We start from the raw sequence: 16,908 nt of genomic DNA on the forward strand, positions 1-16,908 counted from the left end.
CAATCGGATTGTAGGCATTGGTGATGGGCGACAGTCACTCCCTAAAATGTTTTGCAGTAACAACCTGGATTCCTGTACAGAAGTCTTGAACTAAAATATGTAAAATTGAGTCTTAAAAAATTAGAAAAAATTGGCGAAAATAATAGTTTTTCTTTCAAATAATCCAAAAACTCGACGGCAACAAAATATACTATGGTTAAACAGAACAATCAATGAAAAAGTAAAATAATAATGTTGCCATCAACTTAAATAAAAAGTCTTTATAGCCAACTTTTTTCAGAATAATAGCTTCTTCAGTATGTTTACTACTTTTTCCTTGATGAACGCATGAGGTGACCAATTGACTAATAAAAGAAAAAATACTTAGTTTTTTTGTGTAATATTTTTTAGCGTATTCAAATAGGAAAAGCTGATTTGTATGATATTCCCAGTGTAGTTTAGGAGGAAAAAAAGGTAGTAACCGAATTCAATTAGGTTGTAAAGAGTAAAAAGTTAATATTACATAAAAAACGGCTTACGTTTCTACAGTAGTAAGACCAGCAGCTCTGACCTTCTTTAGCCTATCGCGCCAGTAGTCTGGATGGACCCTGAAGTAATGCACGGCACCGGAGAAGATTCGAAAACCTTTTTTATTGAGAAGAAATGCCCCATTGGTCCATTCCAAACCAGATTCTACACCTTCTTCTGCATAATATTGATAGTTTGAAGGCAAATCTTGGGCCGCAACTGCAACTATAAGTGCAAGCAAGGTTAAGACCTTATCAAGAGAAGTCATGCTTGAAACTGCCGAAAACATGGATTTCTGTGAATATTTGACAAATAAGATAAGCTATCACTTTTGACGGGGTCAAACATATTGATTTTTGTTTATAAAAGAAAATATGATACATTGGACAAGGTTTTCCCGCTCCTTTTAAACAATGTTTTTTTTACCAAACTTTCTAATGGAGTTAAAGACCAAAGTTGAAACTTAAAACCAACAAATCGCTTCGCAGCATATAGTGTAGAACCAGCTCACATGAAACAACTCATTATAATTTTTATGCATATAGAATTCTTTATGTACATAGAATTTTAAAAAAACACTAGTGCATTACTGAGAAAACAAAGTAAAATGTAATTTTTGTTAGAATATTTTTACTCAAACAAAGTTGAGTAAAGTATTTTAGCATTTTAGCATACAATTTGACTCGGCCAATTCGGTATGACGTTTAGATTATTATTTTGTAAACAGATCAAAAGTGAAGATGTCAGGAGGGTGTTAGGATTATAGACAAACTTCAGTTGTTTGAATCATAGCTTGAATATTGATTTCAAATGCTAAGGCCCCCCCTGGCGTAGAGGCGGTTTTAGGAGAGCTAAAGAGGCGGCACTTGCCCCAGGCGGAGACATTTTAGCAGCATAAAAATTCAAACAAACAATCTAACGGTTAAAATCATTTTTTAATTTTTGAAATTTCATTTTTACTAAAAAAAAGTAGAAGACGCAATTAATAAATGAAAATAATTAACAAATAATTAATTAATTAAAATAAAATATAAGAAATAATGAAATAACAATTAAAATAATTACATTTTAACAATTAATGATACTTCAATAATTAAAAATTAAAATAATAATTTATCAATTAATTAACAAATTGAAAATAATCTTGTTAAAAAATGACAATTTTGTACAAATTTGGACTAAAAATTGTTTGGGAGACTAGGGTGGGGAACTAATCAAGATTTTGTCCAGGGTGCAAGAGAGGCCAGAATCGCCACTGACTTGGCGCAATTGGCTAGCGCGTTTGGTTGAAAAAGGAATTGGTCTTCTTCCAAGCTGTTAGTCATTTGTTCCTCTTTGGGGCCACTTTTTCCCCTGATGAGGATAGGCCGGATATAAAAGTTTGGAGCGGTTCTGGTGTTGTGAGATGGTATGGGGTCTCCGCTCCGTCATAATTTCTTTTCTCCATCCCTATCCCGGACAGGGAAATCCGGATTACCTGGGCTCCTAGTGGCATCAAGGCGCACCTTTATGAATTTTCCTAACCAAAAGCTGTGACTGCTAACAGCACTGTAGGGTGACCTTGAGGAGTGGCACCCCTCAAGGAAACTACAGCCTAGTAAATTACATAGCATTTGCACTGAATTCTGACAAATGGATAATTCTTCTGGGTTTTGTTTGTTTGGGTAGGCGTTTTTGGGCTGAAAACCTCTTCCTAGCTAATCTATCTATTATGGGTTGCCTTACCCTACTAGATAATATTAAAAGCATGAATATATAATGAGTTTGAGGTAATAGGCTTGAGATTGTCTGCGCAGGATTTCAACTTTTGCTGATAGACAGGCATTACCAATAGTTAAAAATCATGTCGTGACTAAGATACGCTTAGGATTTTACAAAGCCTCCATTCAACTAGAGGTCCCAGGGAAGTATATACCAAGGTACTACTTTGCGGCCTTTACGTTCCTTCCGGTTTTTCTGGTAGGTAAACAGGTCATTACACTCGGTCATTACACTCTTTGTCAAGAGGATTTACGCAATTTCAAAAGTTCAGTGTCTTTTTTTAGTGGTAAACCAGAAAACCGATAAAAAGTGCTTAGCTTTCGATCGGCAATTTGGGATTAGAATAAAATGTTGATTTTTTAATGTATTGATTATATTCGAGATAGCATTACAGGCATTTTTTGTAAAAAGCATTTACATAGAAAAATGGATAATTCTAAGCAATTTTTGGTGAGTAAAAAATATTCTCATTATTATATTAAAAAGAAATTGTCTTGTCCTTAAGTTAAGGAAGAAATTCTTTCCTTACACTAGAACTAAGGGTACTTATGCACTTAGAAACCTGTTGTTTTTAGGAGCTGAAAAAACCTCTAATTCTCTTATAGGTTGAAATTTACGGTGTGATTTTTTATCGAGATCAATGGGTCTTTTAGATGTTTTTAGAAAAAAGTGCTCAACTTTCGATCGGTAATTTGGGATTACAATAAAATTTTGATTTTTTAATTTATTAATTGTTACAAAATCTACAATTTTAACAAGAAAAATTACCCTTTTTTTTTTAGGGGTTTTTTTTAAATTACTTCCAGGCCATACGGCAAAAAAAAAAAAAAAAAAATTGTCTTTTAAATAGGTTAATGACGAAATTATTTACTTAAACTGTGTGTGGTTACCTCTTTTAAAAATGTTTTAATTGTTACAAAAGCTTCCTTTTTATAAAGATCAGTGGCTTTTTTTTTAGGAATGTTTTTGAAAATACTTCCAGGCCAGTCTGCATTTACGGTGTGATTTTTTATCAAGATCAGATAGGAGCTTTTAACTTCTATAGTAGGGTTCTCTGATGATGTGATTTTCATTAAAGTTCTATGAGTTTTAGAGGGTGTTTTCCCCCTTTTTCGAAAACAAGGCAAATTTTTCTCAGGCGCGTAACTTTTGACCGCTATAGCTAAACTTGATTAAATTTATATAATTGAAATAGGATGTTTTCGATATTTCCACTAAATTTTTTTATTGTTTGAAAAAAAAAAAAAAGTTGTTAGAAAAGTTAAAAATTTAGATTAAAGAGCGATGCGAGGTGGAGGGGGCCAGCCCCCGTAAAATAGTGAAAAATTTCCTTTCGTTTTAATTGCGCTCCTTAATTTCAGTTTAAAAAAAAAAAAAATTTTTTAATTTCTGATCGTTTTTTAGTTAATGTAGTTTTTATTTGCACAAAAAATTTTACTTTTCTTTTCCTAATTGGATGTCTTTAAAAATTAACTTATATAGTCGTTTATTTTTCTTCTGGCAAAAAAAAAAAAATAAACAGTTGCAGATTTTTGCAGATATGATCTTGAAAAATGTGTAATATGGTTTTCTTATACGCTGAATCTGCCGGTTTTAGTTTAATTACAATTAATTACATTTTAGGGGGTGTTTCCCCCTCTTAAAAAAAAAAAAAAAAAAAAAAGACTCAAGTAAATTTTTTTAAAATTTCTTGGCAAACCCTTTTTTTTTCGAATTAATTTTAATTTGAAAATTTTTTTTTTAAATAATTATTGTTTGTTTCTTTTTAAATTTGCTTTAGGGGGTTTTAGAGAATCAGTTGCATAATTCAGAGTGATTTTTCTTTACTTGATGGTCATTAAAAACGAAATTTTTGTGTTAAATAAGTAGTTTTTGTATCTTTTAAAAAAGCTTTACGGGGTTTGAGAGACTCAGATGCCTAATTCCCTGTTTTTTACCTTTAATTGATGCAAATTTACTTAGTAATTTTTGTTTTATATACGTATTTTAATAAAAATTATATTTTTATATTATGTTATATTTTGTCTATGATTACTAATTAAGTGTTATGTATCATTACTTGGTGGTCATTAAAAAATAAATTGTTTTGTTAAATAAGTAGTTTCTGTATCTTTTAAAAGATCTTTACAGGGATTGAGTGACTCAGTTGCCTAATTCCATGTGTTTTTTCTTCACTTGTTGGTCATTAAAAACTAAATTTTTGTGTTAAATAAGTAGTTTTTGTATCTTTTAAAAGAGCTTTCATGGGATTGAGAGACTCAGTTGCCTAATTCCGTGTGATTATTCATTACTTGATGGTCATTAAAAACGAAATTTTTGTGTTAAATAAGTAGTTTTTGTATCTTTTAAAAGAGCTTTACGGGGATTGAGAGACTCAACTGCCTAATTCAGTGTTATTTTTCTTTAGGTGTTTGTCATTAAAAACGAAATTTTTTTGTTAAATAAGTAGTTTTTGTATCTTTTAAAAGAGCTTTAATGGGATTGAGAGACTCAGTTGCCTAATTCCGTGTGATTTTTCTTTACTTGTTTGTCATTAAAAATAAAATTTTTGTGTTAAATAAGTTGTGTTTGTATCTTTTAAAAGTGCTTTACGGGGATTGAGAGACTCAGTTGCCTAATTCCGTGTGATTTTCCTTTACTTGATGGTCATTTAAACGAAATTTTTGTGTTAAATAAGTAGTTTTTGTATCTTTTAAAAGAGCTTTACGGGGATTGAGAGACTCAGTTGCCTAATTCTGTGTGATTTTTCTTTACTTGGTGGTCTTTGAAAACGAAATTTTTGTGTTAAATAAGTAGTTTTTGTATCTTTTAAAAGAGCTTTACGGAGATTGAGAGACTCAGTTGCCTAATTCCGTGTGATTTTTCTTTACTTGGTGGTCATTAAAAACGAAATATTTGTGTTAAATAAGTAGTTTTTGTATCTTTTAAAAGAGTTTTACGGGGATTGAGAGACTCAGTTGCCTAATTCCGTGTGATTTTTCTTTACTTGGTGGTCATTAAAAACGAAATTTTTGTGTTAAATAAGTAGTTTTCGTATCTTTTAAAAGAGCTTTACGGGGATAGAGACTCAGTTGCCTTATTCCGTATGATTTTTCTTCTTTTCAGTAAAGACATTCGATATCCTAAAAGTGTTTAATTCAAACTTTTTTAAAACTTAGAAATTTTTCAACTTTATTTATTTTTTTTCTTTTTGTACATAACTTAAAATGTCAAAATATGCTTACAGTTCTAACAATTGCGCTCTGTGATTGGTCAGAGACACGATGTGACTTTCCCACTGGTATTCTATGAACAGTTATTCACACTACCTAATCTATTGTATGTATTAAATCAGTATTTTTTACGCAGTGGACCGATAAACACATAAGTCATATCTTTAAAAAAAAGTGAAGATGGAGCATTTTAATAAAGTGTGTTTACATAACAAGATTATTGTAGCATTGAATGCTGACAAAGAGAAGTATTTAAACTTTGAAACAAGTACAGGTGGTAGCACTATTGGAAATGTATGCATGCATTGTCATGACAGTGAGGAATTAAATTTCTTTGGAATACCGAAAAAATTCAACTCTTATGTTGGTGGTTATGCGAGATTGAGATCTCCAGAGATGATTGCTCTCAAAGAGAATGCCAACATAAAAATAATCATTGATGATAGAGGACAGCTCCTTGCTACTGCTGCAGGTAACACATTACCTACTGATACATCCAATCGTCACCTTTCGGGTATTAGCATTCAACGGAAGATCAATAAAAGAAAGGCCTACTATTCTACTAATATCGTAAACCATATCTTATATACATGTCGAAACTTTTAACTTTTTAAAAATAATGTGATAATATACAGTTAAATTTACATAAAAATAAATAGTTCATTGACATAAAAAATCAATATGTAATATAAATATGAATTGATGAAAAACAAATCACAATAAAACCTTACTATCAATGATCAAAACGTCATTGATCCAAATAATAACAAAGACGAATAGAATATTCAGTCTGTTGATGAGACACCAGTAAAAATTGTGTATGACTCTAAATAGAATAATGATTATTCTACTGATTACGAACTGAGAGAAGACAATAGCTATAATATCAAGAGAGAACATGGTGAACTATTTTATGGAACAGATTCAAAATGTCCAAAGTTGATCATTGATATTAATAATGTATCATAATATATTTTTGTATTAATATTCTACATAGCATTATTTTATTAAAAATATATCATGCATTACTTTGTTATGTGTTCATTATTTGCAGAGTAAGCTAGCATATAAAATGTTTAGAATGTCTATTAAAACGTCGGAGATGTAAGAAAAGGAATTTTCATACATCTATTGTCAGACACATGGGAACAAATTCTTTCTTGAATTTACCTCCTGGATAAATAAAAAAAAAGACATTTAATTCAATAAATTATGACGAAACTCTAAGTAAGAAACAAACTCTTTCTTGAAGTTACCTCATGGATACACAATGCAGAAATTTCATTTAAGAAATTATCAAAAATTGTAAGTAAGTAGCAAATTCTTTCAAAAATATGTTTATACGTTTAAGCAATAAATATCTAAGCTTAACCCGTCTTTATTCTTCAGAATAGTTTTATTCATTTCATTAAATTATGAAGAAATTGTAAGTAAGTAACAATAGCTTTCTTGATTTCGCTTCCTGGACACAATACAGATATTTAATTCAAGAAATCATAATAAAATCACAAGTAAGTAATAAACTAGTTATTGTTTTCACCTATTTGATACACAATACTGAAATTTCATTCAAGAAATTATGAAGGAATTTTAAATAGGTAACACACTCATTTTACCTCATGGATACACAATGCAGAAATTTCATTTAAGGAATTATCAAAAATTTTAAGTAAGTAGCAAATTCTTTCTTGAATTCGCTCCCTGGGTAAATAAAAAAGACAGTTCATTAAAGAAATTATGAAAAAATTGTAAGTTAGTAGCAAATTCTTTCTTGAATTCACCTGCTGGATAGACAAAAAAGACATTTCGTTCAAGAAATTATGACAAAATTCCAAGTAAGTAACAAACTCTTTATTGTTTTCATGACTTAGATACAAGATGTAGAAACTTAATTCAAGAAATTATGATAAAATTCTCAGTAAGTAACAATTTCTTTCTTGAAGTCAACTCTTGGATACACAATACTGAAATTTAATTTAAGAAATTATGAAAAAAAAACAATTTCTTTCTTGAAGTCAACTCTTGGATACACAATACGGAAATTTCATTCGATAAATTATGAAAATATTTGTAAGTAAGTAACAAAATCTTTTTGTTTTCACCTCTTGGATATACAATAGATACTTCTTTCAAGAAATTATGAAAAAACCACACGTAAGTAACTTTTTTTTTCTTTTTATTAAAAACAATTTTCACTTAGATACACGATGTAGAAATTTAATTCAAGAAATTAGGAAAAAATTCTCAGTAAGTAACAATTTCTTTCTTGAAGTCAACTCATGGATAAACAATATGTAAATTTCATTCAAGAATTTCATAACTTAGATACACGGTGTAGAAATTTGATTCAAGAAATTATGAAAAAATTCTCAGTAAGTAACAATTTCTTTCTTGAAGTCATCTCTTGGATACACAATACGGAAATTTCATTCAAGAAATTGTGAAAATATTTGTAAGTAAGTAAAAAACTCTTTATTGATTTAACCTCTTGGATATACAGTACAGATACTTCATTCAAGAAATTATGAAAAAATCGCAAGTAAGTAACTTTTTCTCTTTTTCACAAACAATTTTCACTTAGCTAAATGATGTAGAAATTTAATTCAAGAAATTATTGAAAAAATTCTCAGTAAGTAACAATTTCTTACTTGGAGTCAACTCTTGGATACCTAATACGGAAATTTCATTCAAGAAATTATGAAAAAAATTGTAACTAAGTAGCAAATTCTTTCTTGAATTTACCTGTTAGACAAACAGAAAAAACATTTCGTTCAATAAATTATGACAAAATTCTAAGCAAGTAACAAACTCTTTATTGTTTTCACAAGTTAGATATACGTCGTAGAAATTAAATTCAAGAAATTACTAAAAAATTCTCAGTCTAAGTAGCAAATTCTTTCTTGAATTCACCTGTTGGATAAACAAAAAAAACATTTCGTTCAATAAATTATGAAAAAATTCTAAGTAAGTAACAAACTTTATTGTTTTCACTAGTTATATATACGACTTAGAAATTAAATTCAAGAAATTATGAAAAAATTCTCATTCTAAGTAGCAAATTCCTTCTTGAATTCACCTGTTGGATAAACAAAAAAAAAACATTTCGTTCAAGAAATTATGACAAAATTCTAAGTAAGTAACAAACTTTATTGTTTTCACGAGTTAGATATAAGATGTATAAATTAAATTCATGAAATTATGAAAAAATTCTCAGTAAGTAACCATTTCTTTCTTGAAGTCAAATCTTGGATACACAATACGGAAATTTCATTCAAGAAATTATGAAAATATTTGTATGTAAGTAACAAACTCTTTATTAGTTTCAACTCTTGGATATACATTACGTATACTTCATTAAAGAAATTATGAAAAAATCGCAAGTAAGTAGCTTTTTTTTTCTCTTTATCACAAACGATTTTCACTTAGCTACGCGAGATACAAATTTAATTCAAGAAATTATGAAAAAATTCTCAGTAAGTAACAATTTCTTTCTTGAAGTCAACTCTTGGATACACACAATAAGGAAATTTCATTCAAGAAATTATAAAAATATTTGTAAGTAAGTAACAAGCTCTTTATTGATTTCACCTCTTGAATATACAGTACAGATACTTCATTCAAGAAACGTGATTAAACACATTTTGAAACTACATGCTATTTGTATGCCTTTCCTTGGCACCTTTCCAAACGAGCGGGGATTCCCCACTGGTTCCTACACATTGCAAAAAAATGAGCAGTACGAAAACTCCACGTTTTCAACCAGACTGGTTTTTAGGGACCAATCAGGAGAGATATGCAAAGTCGACATGGCTTTATTTAATTTTTTTAAGGTTCATTTAGACGAGGTTACGTGCGCGCACGTAACCTCGTCTAAATGAAAAAAATGAAATAAAGCTATGTCGACTTTGCATGTCTCTCCTGATTGATCCCTAAAAAACCAGTCTGGTTGAAAACGTGGAGTTTTCGTACTGCTCACTTTTTTGTAATGTGTAGGAACCACTGGGGAATACTCGCTCATTTGGAAAGGTGCCAATAAAAGGCTTGAAAATAGCATGTAGTTTCAAAATGTGTTTAATCAGGTTTCTTGAATGAAGTATCTGTACTGTATATTCAAGAGGTGAAATCAATAAAGAGCTTGTTGCTTACTTACAAATATTTTTGATAATTTCTTGAATGAAATTTCCTTATTGTGTGTATCCAAGAGTTGACTTCAAGAAAGAAATTGTTACTTACTGATAATGTTTTCATAATTTCTCTAATTAAATTTCTACATGGTGTAGCTAAGTTAAAACTGTTTGTGATAAAGAGAAAAAAAAAGCTACTTACTTGCAATTTTTTAATAATTTCTTGAATGAAGTATATGTACTGTATATCCAAGAGGTTAAACTAATAAAGAGATTGTTACTTACTTACAAATATTTTCATAATTTCTTGAATGAAATTTCCGTATTGTGTATCCAAGAGTTGACTTCAAGAAAGAAATGGTTACTTACTGAGAATTTTTTAATAATTTCATGAATTTAATTTCTACATCGTATATCTAACTCGTGAAAACAATAAAGTTTGTTACTTACTTAGAATTTTTTAATAATTTCTTGAACGAAATGTCTTTTTTGTTTTTTTTTGTTTATCCAACAGGTGAATTCAAGAAAGAATTTGCTACTTAGACTGAGAATTTTTTAATAATTTCTTGAATTTAATTTCTACGTCGTATATATAACTCGTGAAAACAATAAAGTTTGTTAATTAATTAGAATTTTGTCATAATTTCTTGAACAAAATGTTTTTTTTTGTTTATACAACAGGTGAATTCAAGAAAGAATTTGGTATTTAGACTGAGAATTTTTTCATAATTTCTTGAATTTAATTTCTACGACGTATATCTAACTTGTGAAAACAATAAAGAGTTTGTTACTTGCTTAGAATTTTGTCATAATTTCTTGAACGAAATGTCTTTTTTGTTTGTCCAACAGATAAATTCAAGAAAGAATTTGCTACTTAGTTACAATTTTTTTCATAATTTCTTGAATGAAATTTCCGTATTAGGTATCCAAGAGTTGACTCCAAGAAAGAAATTGTTACTTACTGAGAATTTTTTCAATAATTTCTTGAATTAAATTTCTACATCATTTAGCTAAGTGAAAATTGTTTGTGAAAAAGAGAAAAAAGTTACTTACTTGCGATTTTTTCATAATTTCTTGAATGAAATATCTGTACTGTATATCCAAGAGGTGAAATCAATAAAGAGTTTGTTACTTACTTACAAATATTTTCATAATTTCTTGAATGAAATTTCCGTATTGTGTATCCAAGAGATGACTTCAAGAAAGAAATTGTTACTTACTGAGAATTTTTTCATAATTTCTTGAATCAAATTTCTACATCGTGTATCTAAGTCATGAAATTCTTGAATGAAATTTCCATATTGTGTATCCATGAGTTGACTTCAAGAAAGAAATTGTTACTTACTGAGAATTTTTTCCTAATTTCTTGAATTAAATTTCTACATCGTTTAGCTAAGTGAAAATTGTTTTTAATAAAGAGAAAAAAAAAGTTACTTACTTGTGGTTTTTTCATAATTTCTTGAAAGAAGTATGTACTGTATATCCAAGAGGTGAAAAATAAAATATTTTGTTACTTACTTAAAAATATTTTAATAATTTCTTGAATGAAATTTCTGTATTGTGTATCCAAGACTTGACTTCAATAAAGGAATTTTTTTTTTTTAATAATTTCCTAAATGAAATTTCTGTATTGTGTATCCAAGAGTTGACTTCAAGAAAGAAATTGTTACTTACTGAGAATGCTTTCATAATTTCTTGAATTAAATTTCTACATCGTGTATCTAAGTCATGAAAACAATAAAGAGTTTGTTACTTACTTGGAATTTTGTCATAATTTCTTGAACGAAATGTCTTTTTTGTTTATCCAGCAGGTGAATTCAAGAAAGAATTTGCTACTAACTTGCGATTTTTTCATAATTTTTTTAATGAACTGTCTTTTTTATTTACCCAGGGGGCGAATTCAAAAAAGAATTTGCTACTTACTTAAAATTTTTGATAAATCCTTAAATGAAATTTCTGCATTGTGTATCCATGAGGTAAAATGAGTGTGTTACCTATTTACAGTTCCTTCATAATTTCTTGAATGAAATTTCAGTATTGTGTATCCAATATGTGAAAACAATAAAGACTTTATTACTTACTTGCGATTTTATTATGATCTCTTGAATTAGATATATGTATTGTGTCCAGGAAGCGAATTCAAGAAAGCCATTGTTACTTACTTACAATTTCTTCATAATTCAATGAAATGAATAAAACAGTTCTGAAGAATAGAGACGGGTTAAGCTTAGATATTTATTGCTTAAACGTATTAACATATTTTTGAAAGAATTTGCTACTTACTTACAATTTTTGATAATTTCTTAAATGAAATTTCTGCATTGTGTATCCATGAGGTAATTTCAAGAAAGAGTTTGTTGCTTACTTAGAGTTTCGTCATAATTTCTTGAATGAAATTTCTTTTTTTTTATTTATCCAGGAGGCGAATTCAAGAAAGAATTTGTTCCCATGTGTCTGACAATAGATGTATGCAAATTCCTTTTCTTACATCTCCGACGTTTTATTAGACATTCTAAACGTTTGATATGGTAGCTGACTCTAAAAATAATGAACACATAACAATGTAATGCATAATATATTTTTAATGAAATAATGCTATGTAGAATATTAATACAGAACTATATTATGATACATTATTAATATCAATGAGTAACTTTGGACATTTTGAATCTGTTCCATAAAATAGTTCACGATGTTCTCTCTTGATATTATAGCTATTGTCTTCTCTTAGTTCGTAATCAGTAGAATAATCATTATTCCATTTTGAGTCATACACAATTTTTACAGGTGTCTCATCAACAGGCTCAATATTCTTTTCGTCTTTGGTATTATTTGGTTCAATGACTGTTTGAGCAATGGCAGTAACGTTTGCTGGTGCTTTGTTTTTCATCGATTCATCTTTATATTACATCGTGATATTTTCTGACAATGCCCTTTTTATTTTTCTGGCAATTTCACTGTCTATTATCACATTATTTTTAAACAGGTAACAGTTTCGGCATGTAGACAAGATATGGTTTACGATATTAGTAGAAGAGTAGGCCTTTCTTTTATTGATCTTCCGTTGAATGCTAATACCCGAAAGGTGACGATTGGATGTATCAGTAGGTAATGTGTTACCTGCAGCAGTAGCAAGGAGTTGTCCTCTATCATCAATGATTATTTTTATGTTGGCATTCTCTTTGAGTGCAATCATCTCTGGAGATCTCAATCTCGCATAACCACCAACATAAGAGTGGAATTTTTTCGGTATTCCAAAGAAATTTAATTCCTTACTGTCATGACAATGCATGCATACATTTTCAATAGTGCTACCACCTGTACTTGTTTCAAAGTTTAAATACTTCTCTTTGTCAGCATTCAATGCTACAATAACCTTGTTATGTAAACACACTTTATTAAAATGCTCCATCTTCACTTTTTTTTAAAGGTATGACTTATGCGTTTATCGTTCCACTGCGTAAAAAATACTGATTTAATACATGCAATAGATTAGGTAGTGTGAATAACCGGTCATAGAATACCAGTGGGAAAGTCACATCGTGTCTCTGACCAATCACAGAGCTCCATTGTTAGAGCTGTAAGCATATTTCGACATTTTAAGTTATGTACAAAAAGAAAAAAATAAATAAAGTTGAAAAATTTCGAAGTTTTAAAAAAGTTTGAATTAAACAATTTTAGGATATCGAATGTCTTTACTGAAAAGAAGAAAAATCATACGAAATCCGGCATCTGAGTCTTTCAATCCCCGTAAAGCTCTTTTAAAAGATACAAATACTACTTATTTAACAAAAACATGTCGTTTTTAATGACCACCAAGCAAAGAAAAATCACACCGAATTAGGAATCTGATTCTCTCAATCCCCGTAATAATCTTTTAAAAGATAAAAAAACTACTTATTTAACACAAAAATTTCGTTTTTAATGACCACCAAGTAAAGAAAAATCACACGGAATTAGGCAACTGAGTCTCTCAATCCCCGTAAAGCTCTTTTAAAAGATACAAAAACTACTTATTTAACACAAAAATTTTGTTTTTAAAGACCACCAAGTAAAGAAAAATCACACAGAATTAGGCAACGGAGTCTCTCAATCCCCGTAAAGCTCTTTTAAAAGATACAAAAACTACTTATTTACCACATAAATTTCGTTTTAAATGACCATCAAGTAAAGAAAAATCACACGGAATTAGGCAAGTGAGTCTCTCAATCCCCATAAAGCTCTTTTTAAAGATACAAAAACTACTTATTTAAAAGAATAATTTTGTTTTTAATGACTACAAAGTAAAGAAAAATCACACGGAATAAGGAAACTGTGTCTCTCAAACCACGTAAATCTCTTTTAAAAGATACAAAAACTACTTACTTAACACAAAAATTTTGTTTTTAATGACCACCAAGTAAAGAAAAATCACACGGAATTAGGCAGTTGAGTCTCTCAACCCCCGTAAAGCTCTTTTAAAAGATACAAAAACTACTTATTTAACACAAAAATTTCTTTTTTAATGAACACCAATTAAGGAAAAATCACACGGAATTACGCAAGTGAGTCTATCAATCCCCGTAGAGCTCTTTTAAAAGATAAAAAAAATACTTATTTAAATCAAGAATTTAGTTTTTAATGACAATCAAATGAAGAAAAAACCCAAGGAATTAGGCAACTGAGTCCCTCAATCCCTGTAAAGCTCTTTTAAAATATACAGAAACTACTTATTTAACACAAAAATTTAGTTTTTAATGACCAACAAGTAAAGAAAAATCACACGGAATTAGGCAACTGAGTCTCTCAATCCCCGTAAAGCTCTTTTAAAAGATACAAAAACTACTTATTTAACACAAAAATTTCGTTTTTAATGACAAGCAAGTAAATAAAAATCACACGGAATTAGGCAACTGAGTCTCTCAATCCCCGTAAAGATCTTTTAAAAGATAAAAAAACTACTTATTTAACAAAAAAATTTAGTTTTTAATGACCAACAAGTAAAGAAAAATCACACGGAATTAGGCAACTGAGTCTCTCAATCCCCGTAAAGCTCTTTTAAAAAGAAACAAAAACTAATTATTTAAAAAAAAAATTTTCAATTTAATCTTAATTCTACAAAAACAGGGTTTTCCACTAAATTTTAAAAAACCTTACTTGTCTTTTTTTTTTTTTTTTTTTTTTAAATTGGGGGGAAAACCCCCCAACAATTTAATTAATTTTAATTAAAATAACACCGGCGGATTCAGCGTATAAAAAAACTCTATTACATAGCTTTCAAGCTCATATCTGCAAAAATCTGCAACTTTGTGTTTTTTTTTGCCATAAGAAAAATACAGGAATATAGAAGTTAATTTGTAAATACATCCATTTAGGAAAATAAAAGTAAAATTTTTGTGCAAATAAAAGCTACATTAACTAAAAAACGATCAGAAATTAAATAATTTTTTTTTTTTTTTTAAACTGAAAGTAAGGAGCGACATTAAAACGAACAGAAATTATTCCCTATATTAAGGGTACTGTCCCCCTCAACATCGCATCTATCTTTACTATAAAGTTTTACACTTTCACAAAACTTTTTTTTTTTTAAACAATAAAAAACTTTAGCGTAAAGAGCGAAATCTTATGATTTCAAATATATCAGACTCATCAAGTTTAGCTCTAGCGGTCAATAGCTACGTGCCTGCGACAAGTTTGCCTTGTTTTCGAAAAAGGGGGAAAACGCTCTCTAAAACTCATATAACTTTAATGAAAATCACATCATCAGATAACCCGACTATAGAATTTAAAAGCTCATATCTGATCTTTATAAAAAATCACCCCGTAAATGTCGACGGACCTATAATTATTTTAAAAAACAATCCTAAAAAAAAAACGCACTGATCTTGATAAAAAGTAAGCTTTTTTAAAAATAAAAACATTTTATAAAGTTTTACTCACACTTTTTAAGTAAATAATTTATTCATTAAATTATTGACAAGACAATTTTTTTTTTTTTTTTTTTTTTTCAGTATGGCCTGGAAGTATTTTAAAAAAAACCCCTAAAAAAAAAGGGTAATTGTTCTTTATAAAAAGGAAGCTTTTTTAAAAATCAAAACATGAAAAAATCAACATTTTATTCTAATCCCAAATTACCGATCGAAAGCTGAGCACTTTTTTCAAAAAACATCTAAAAGACCCATTGATCTCGATAAAAAATCACACCGTAAATTTCAACCTATAAGAGAATTAGAGGTTTTTTCAGCTCCTAAAAACAACAGGCTTCTAAGTGCATAAGTACCCTTAGTTCTAGTGTAAGGAAAGAATTTCTTCCTTAACTTAAGGACACGACAATTTATTTTTAATATAATAATGAGAATATTTTTTACTCACCAAAAATTGCTTAGAATTATCCATTTTTCTATGTAAATGCTTTTTACAAAAAATGCCTGTAATGCTATCTCGAATATAATCAATACATTAAAAAATCAACATTTTATTCTAATCCCAAATTGCCGATCGAAAGCTAAGTACTTTTTATCGGTTTTCTGGTTTACCACTAAAAAAAGACACTGAACTTTTGAAATTGCGTAAATCCTCTTGACAAAGAGTGTAATGACCGAGTGTAATGACCTGTTTACCTAACAGAAAAACCGGAAGGAACGTAAAGGCGGCAAAGTAGTACCTTGGTATATACTCAGGGACGTCTTGCTCTCCAGTTCTAAGCCGGCTTAAGCGCTTTGTGTAGACTTGAGAAGATGTGTTAGTCTCCGTCCGGCCCTGGTTCTGGGACCATTAATTTTCCTAAGGTCATAATAATTTCAATGATTTAAAGAATATGAAAATCGCAAATTGTTATGTTACGACGTTAATAAACAACTCTCGTATCGACATTTTGACGGACGAATTTAGACACTTCAAACTGGACTAATTCGAAGCTTCTGAAACTTACATTCCAGGCATAGGAAACATGATATTAGGTGATATAGAATTTATTTAATTAGACCAAAAGGATGGGATGCATAGGCAGGGAGTGGGGCTCATGATGAATAAGGAAGCCGGCAAGTCCTGTTTAAGTTGGGAAGGTATTAAAAATATAATGTTAGTCACTCATTTGATGACTAATATCGCAGGGTTAAAGTCATAGTAGTATATGCCCCTATATGACCGCCTGATGGAGATAGTAGTGACTCAGATAAATTTTACTTACAGCTGAAGGAACAAACAGACAGAATCTCAGGTAGAAATAAGGTTTTTTTATCAGGAGATTTTGATACCCAGGTTGGTAGAAATAGGAATGGATGGTATCTTGGCATAAGTTAATTTGCTGTAGGAAAACAAAACAG

The 16,908-nt window shown here is 29.5% G+C and overlaps 1 protein-coding gene across 4 annotated transcripts in view; it reads right to left on the minus strand.

Moving 5' to 3' along the window:
• LOC148950463 (beta-galactosidase-1-like protein 2) overlaps positions 1–16,908 on the minus strand; it is a 147,807-nt gene that overhangs the window by 92,689 nt on the left and 38,210 nt on the right. For 3 of the 4 annotated variants that reach the window (XM_089092416.1, XM_089092418.1, XM_089092417.1), the window contains exon 2: positions 519–732. In XM_089092416.1, the coding sequence (XP_088948542.1) occupies positions 519–732 (214 nt within the window). Of the gene's footprint in view, positions 1–518; positions 803–16,908 lie in introns of all 4 variants that reach the window. The other variant, XM_089092415.1, reaches the window with a different exon arrangement.

This window comes from Artemia sp. Qi Xiang Cuo, chromosome 7 (assembly GCF_049724085.1).
Source record: "Artemia sp. Qi Xiang Cuo chromosome 7, ASM4972408v1, whole genome shotgun sequence".
Lineage (NCBI taxonomy): Eukaryota > Metazoa > Arthropoda > Branchiopoda > Anostraca > Artemiidae > Artemia > Artemia sp. Qi Xiang Cuo.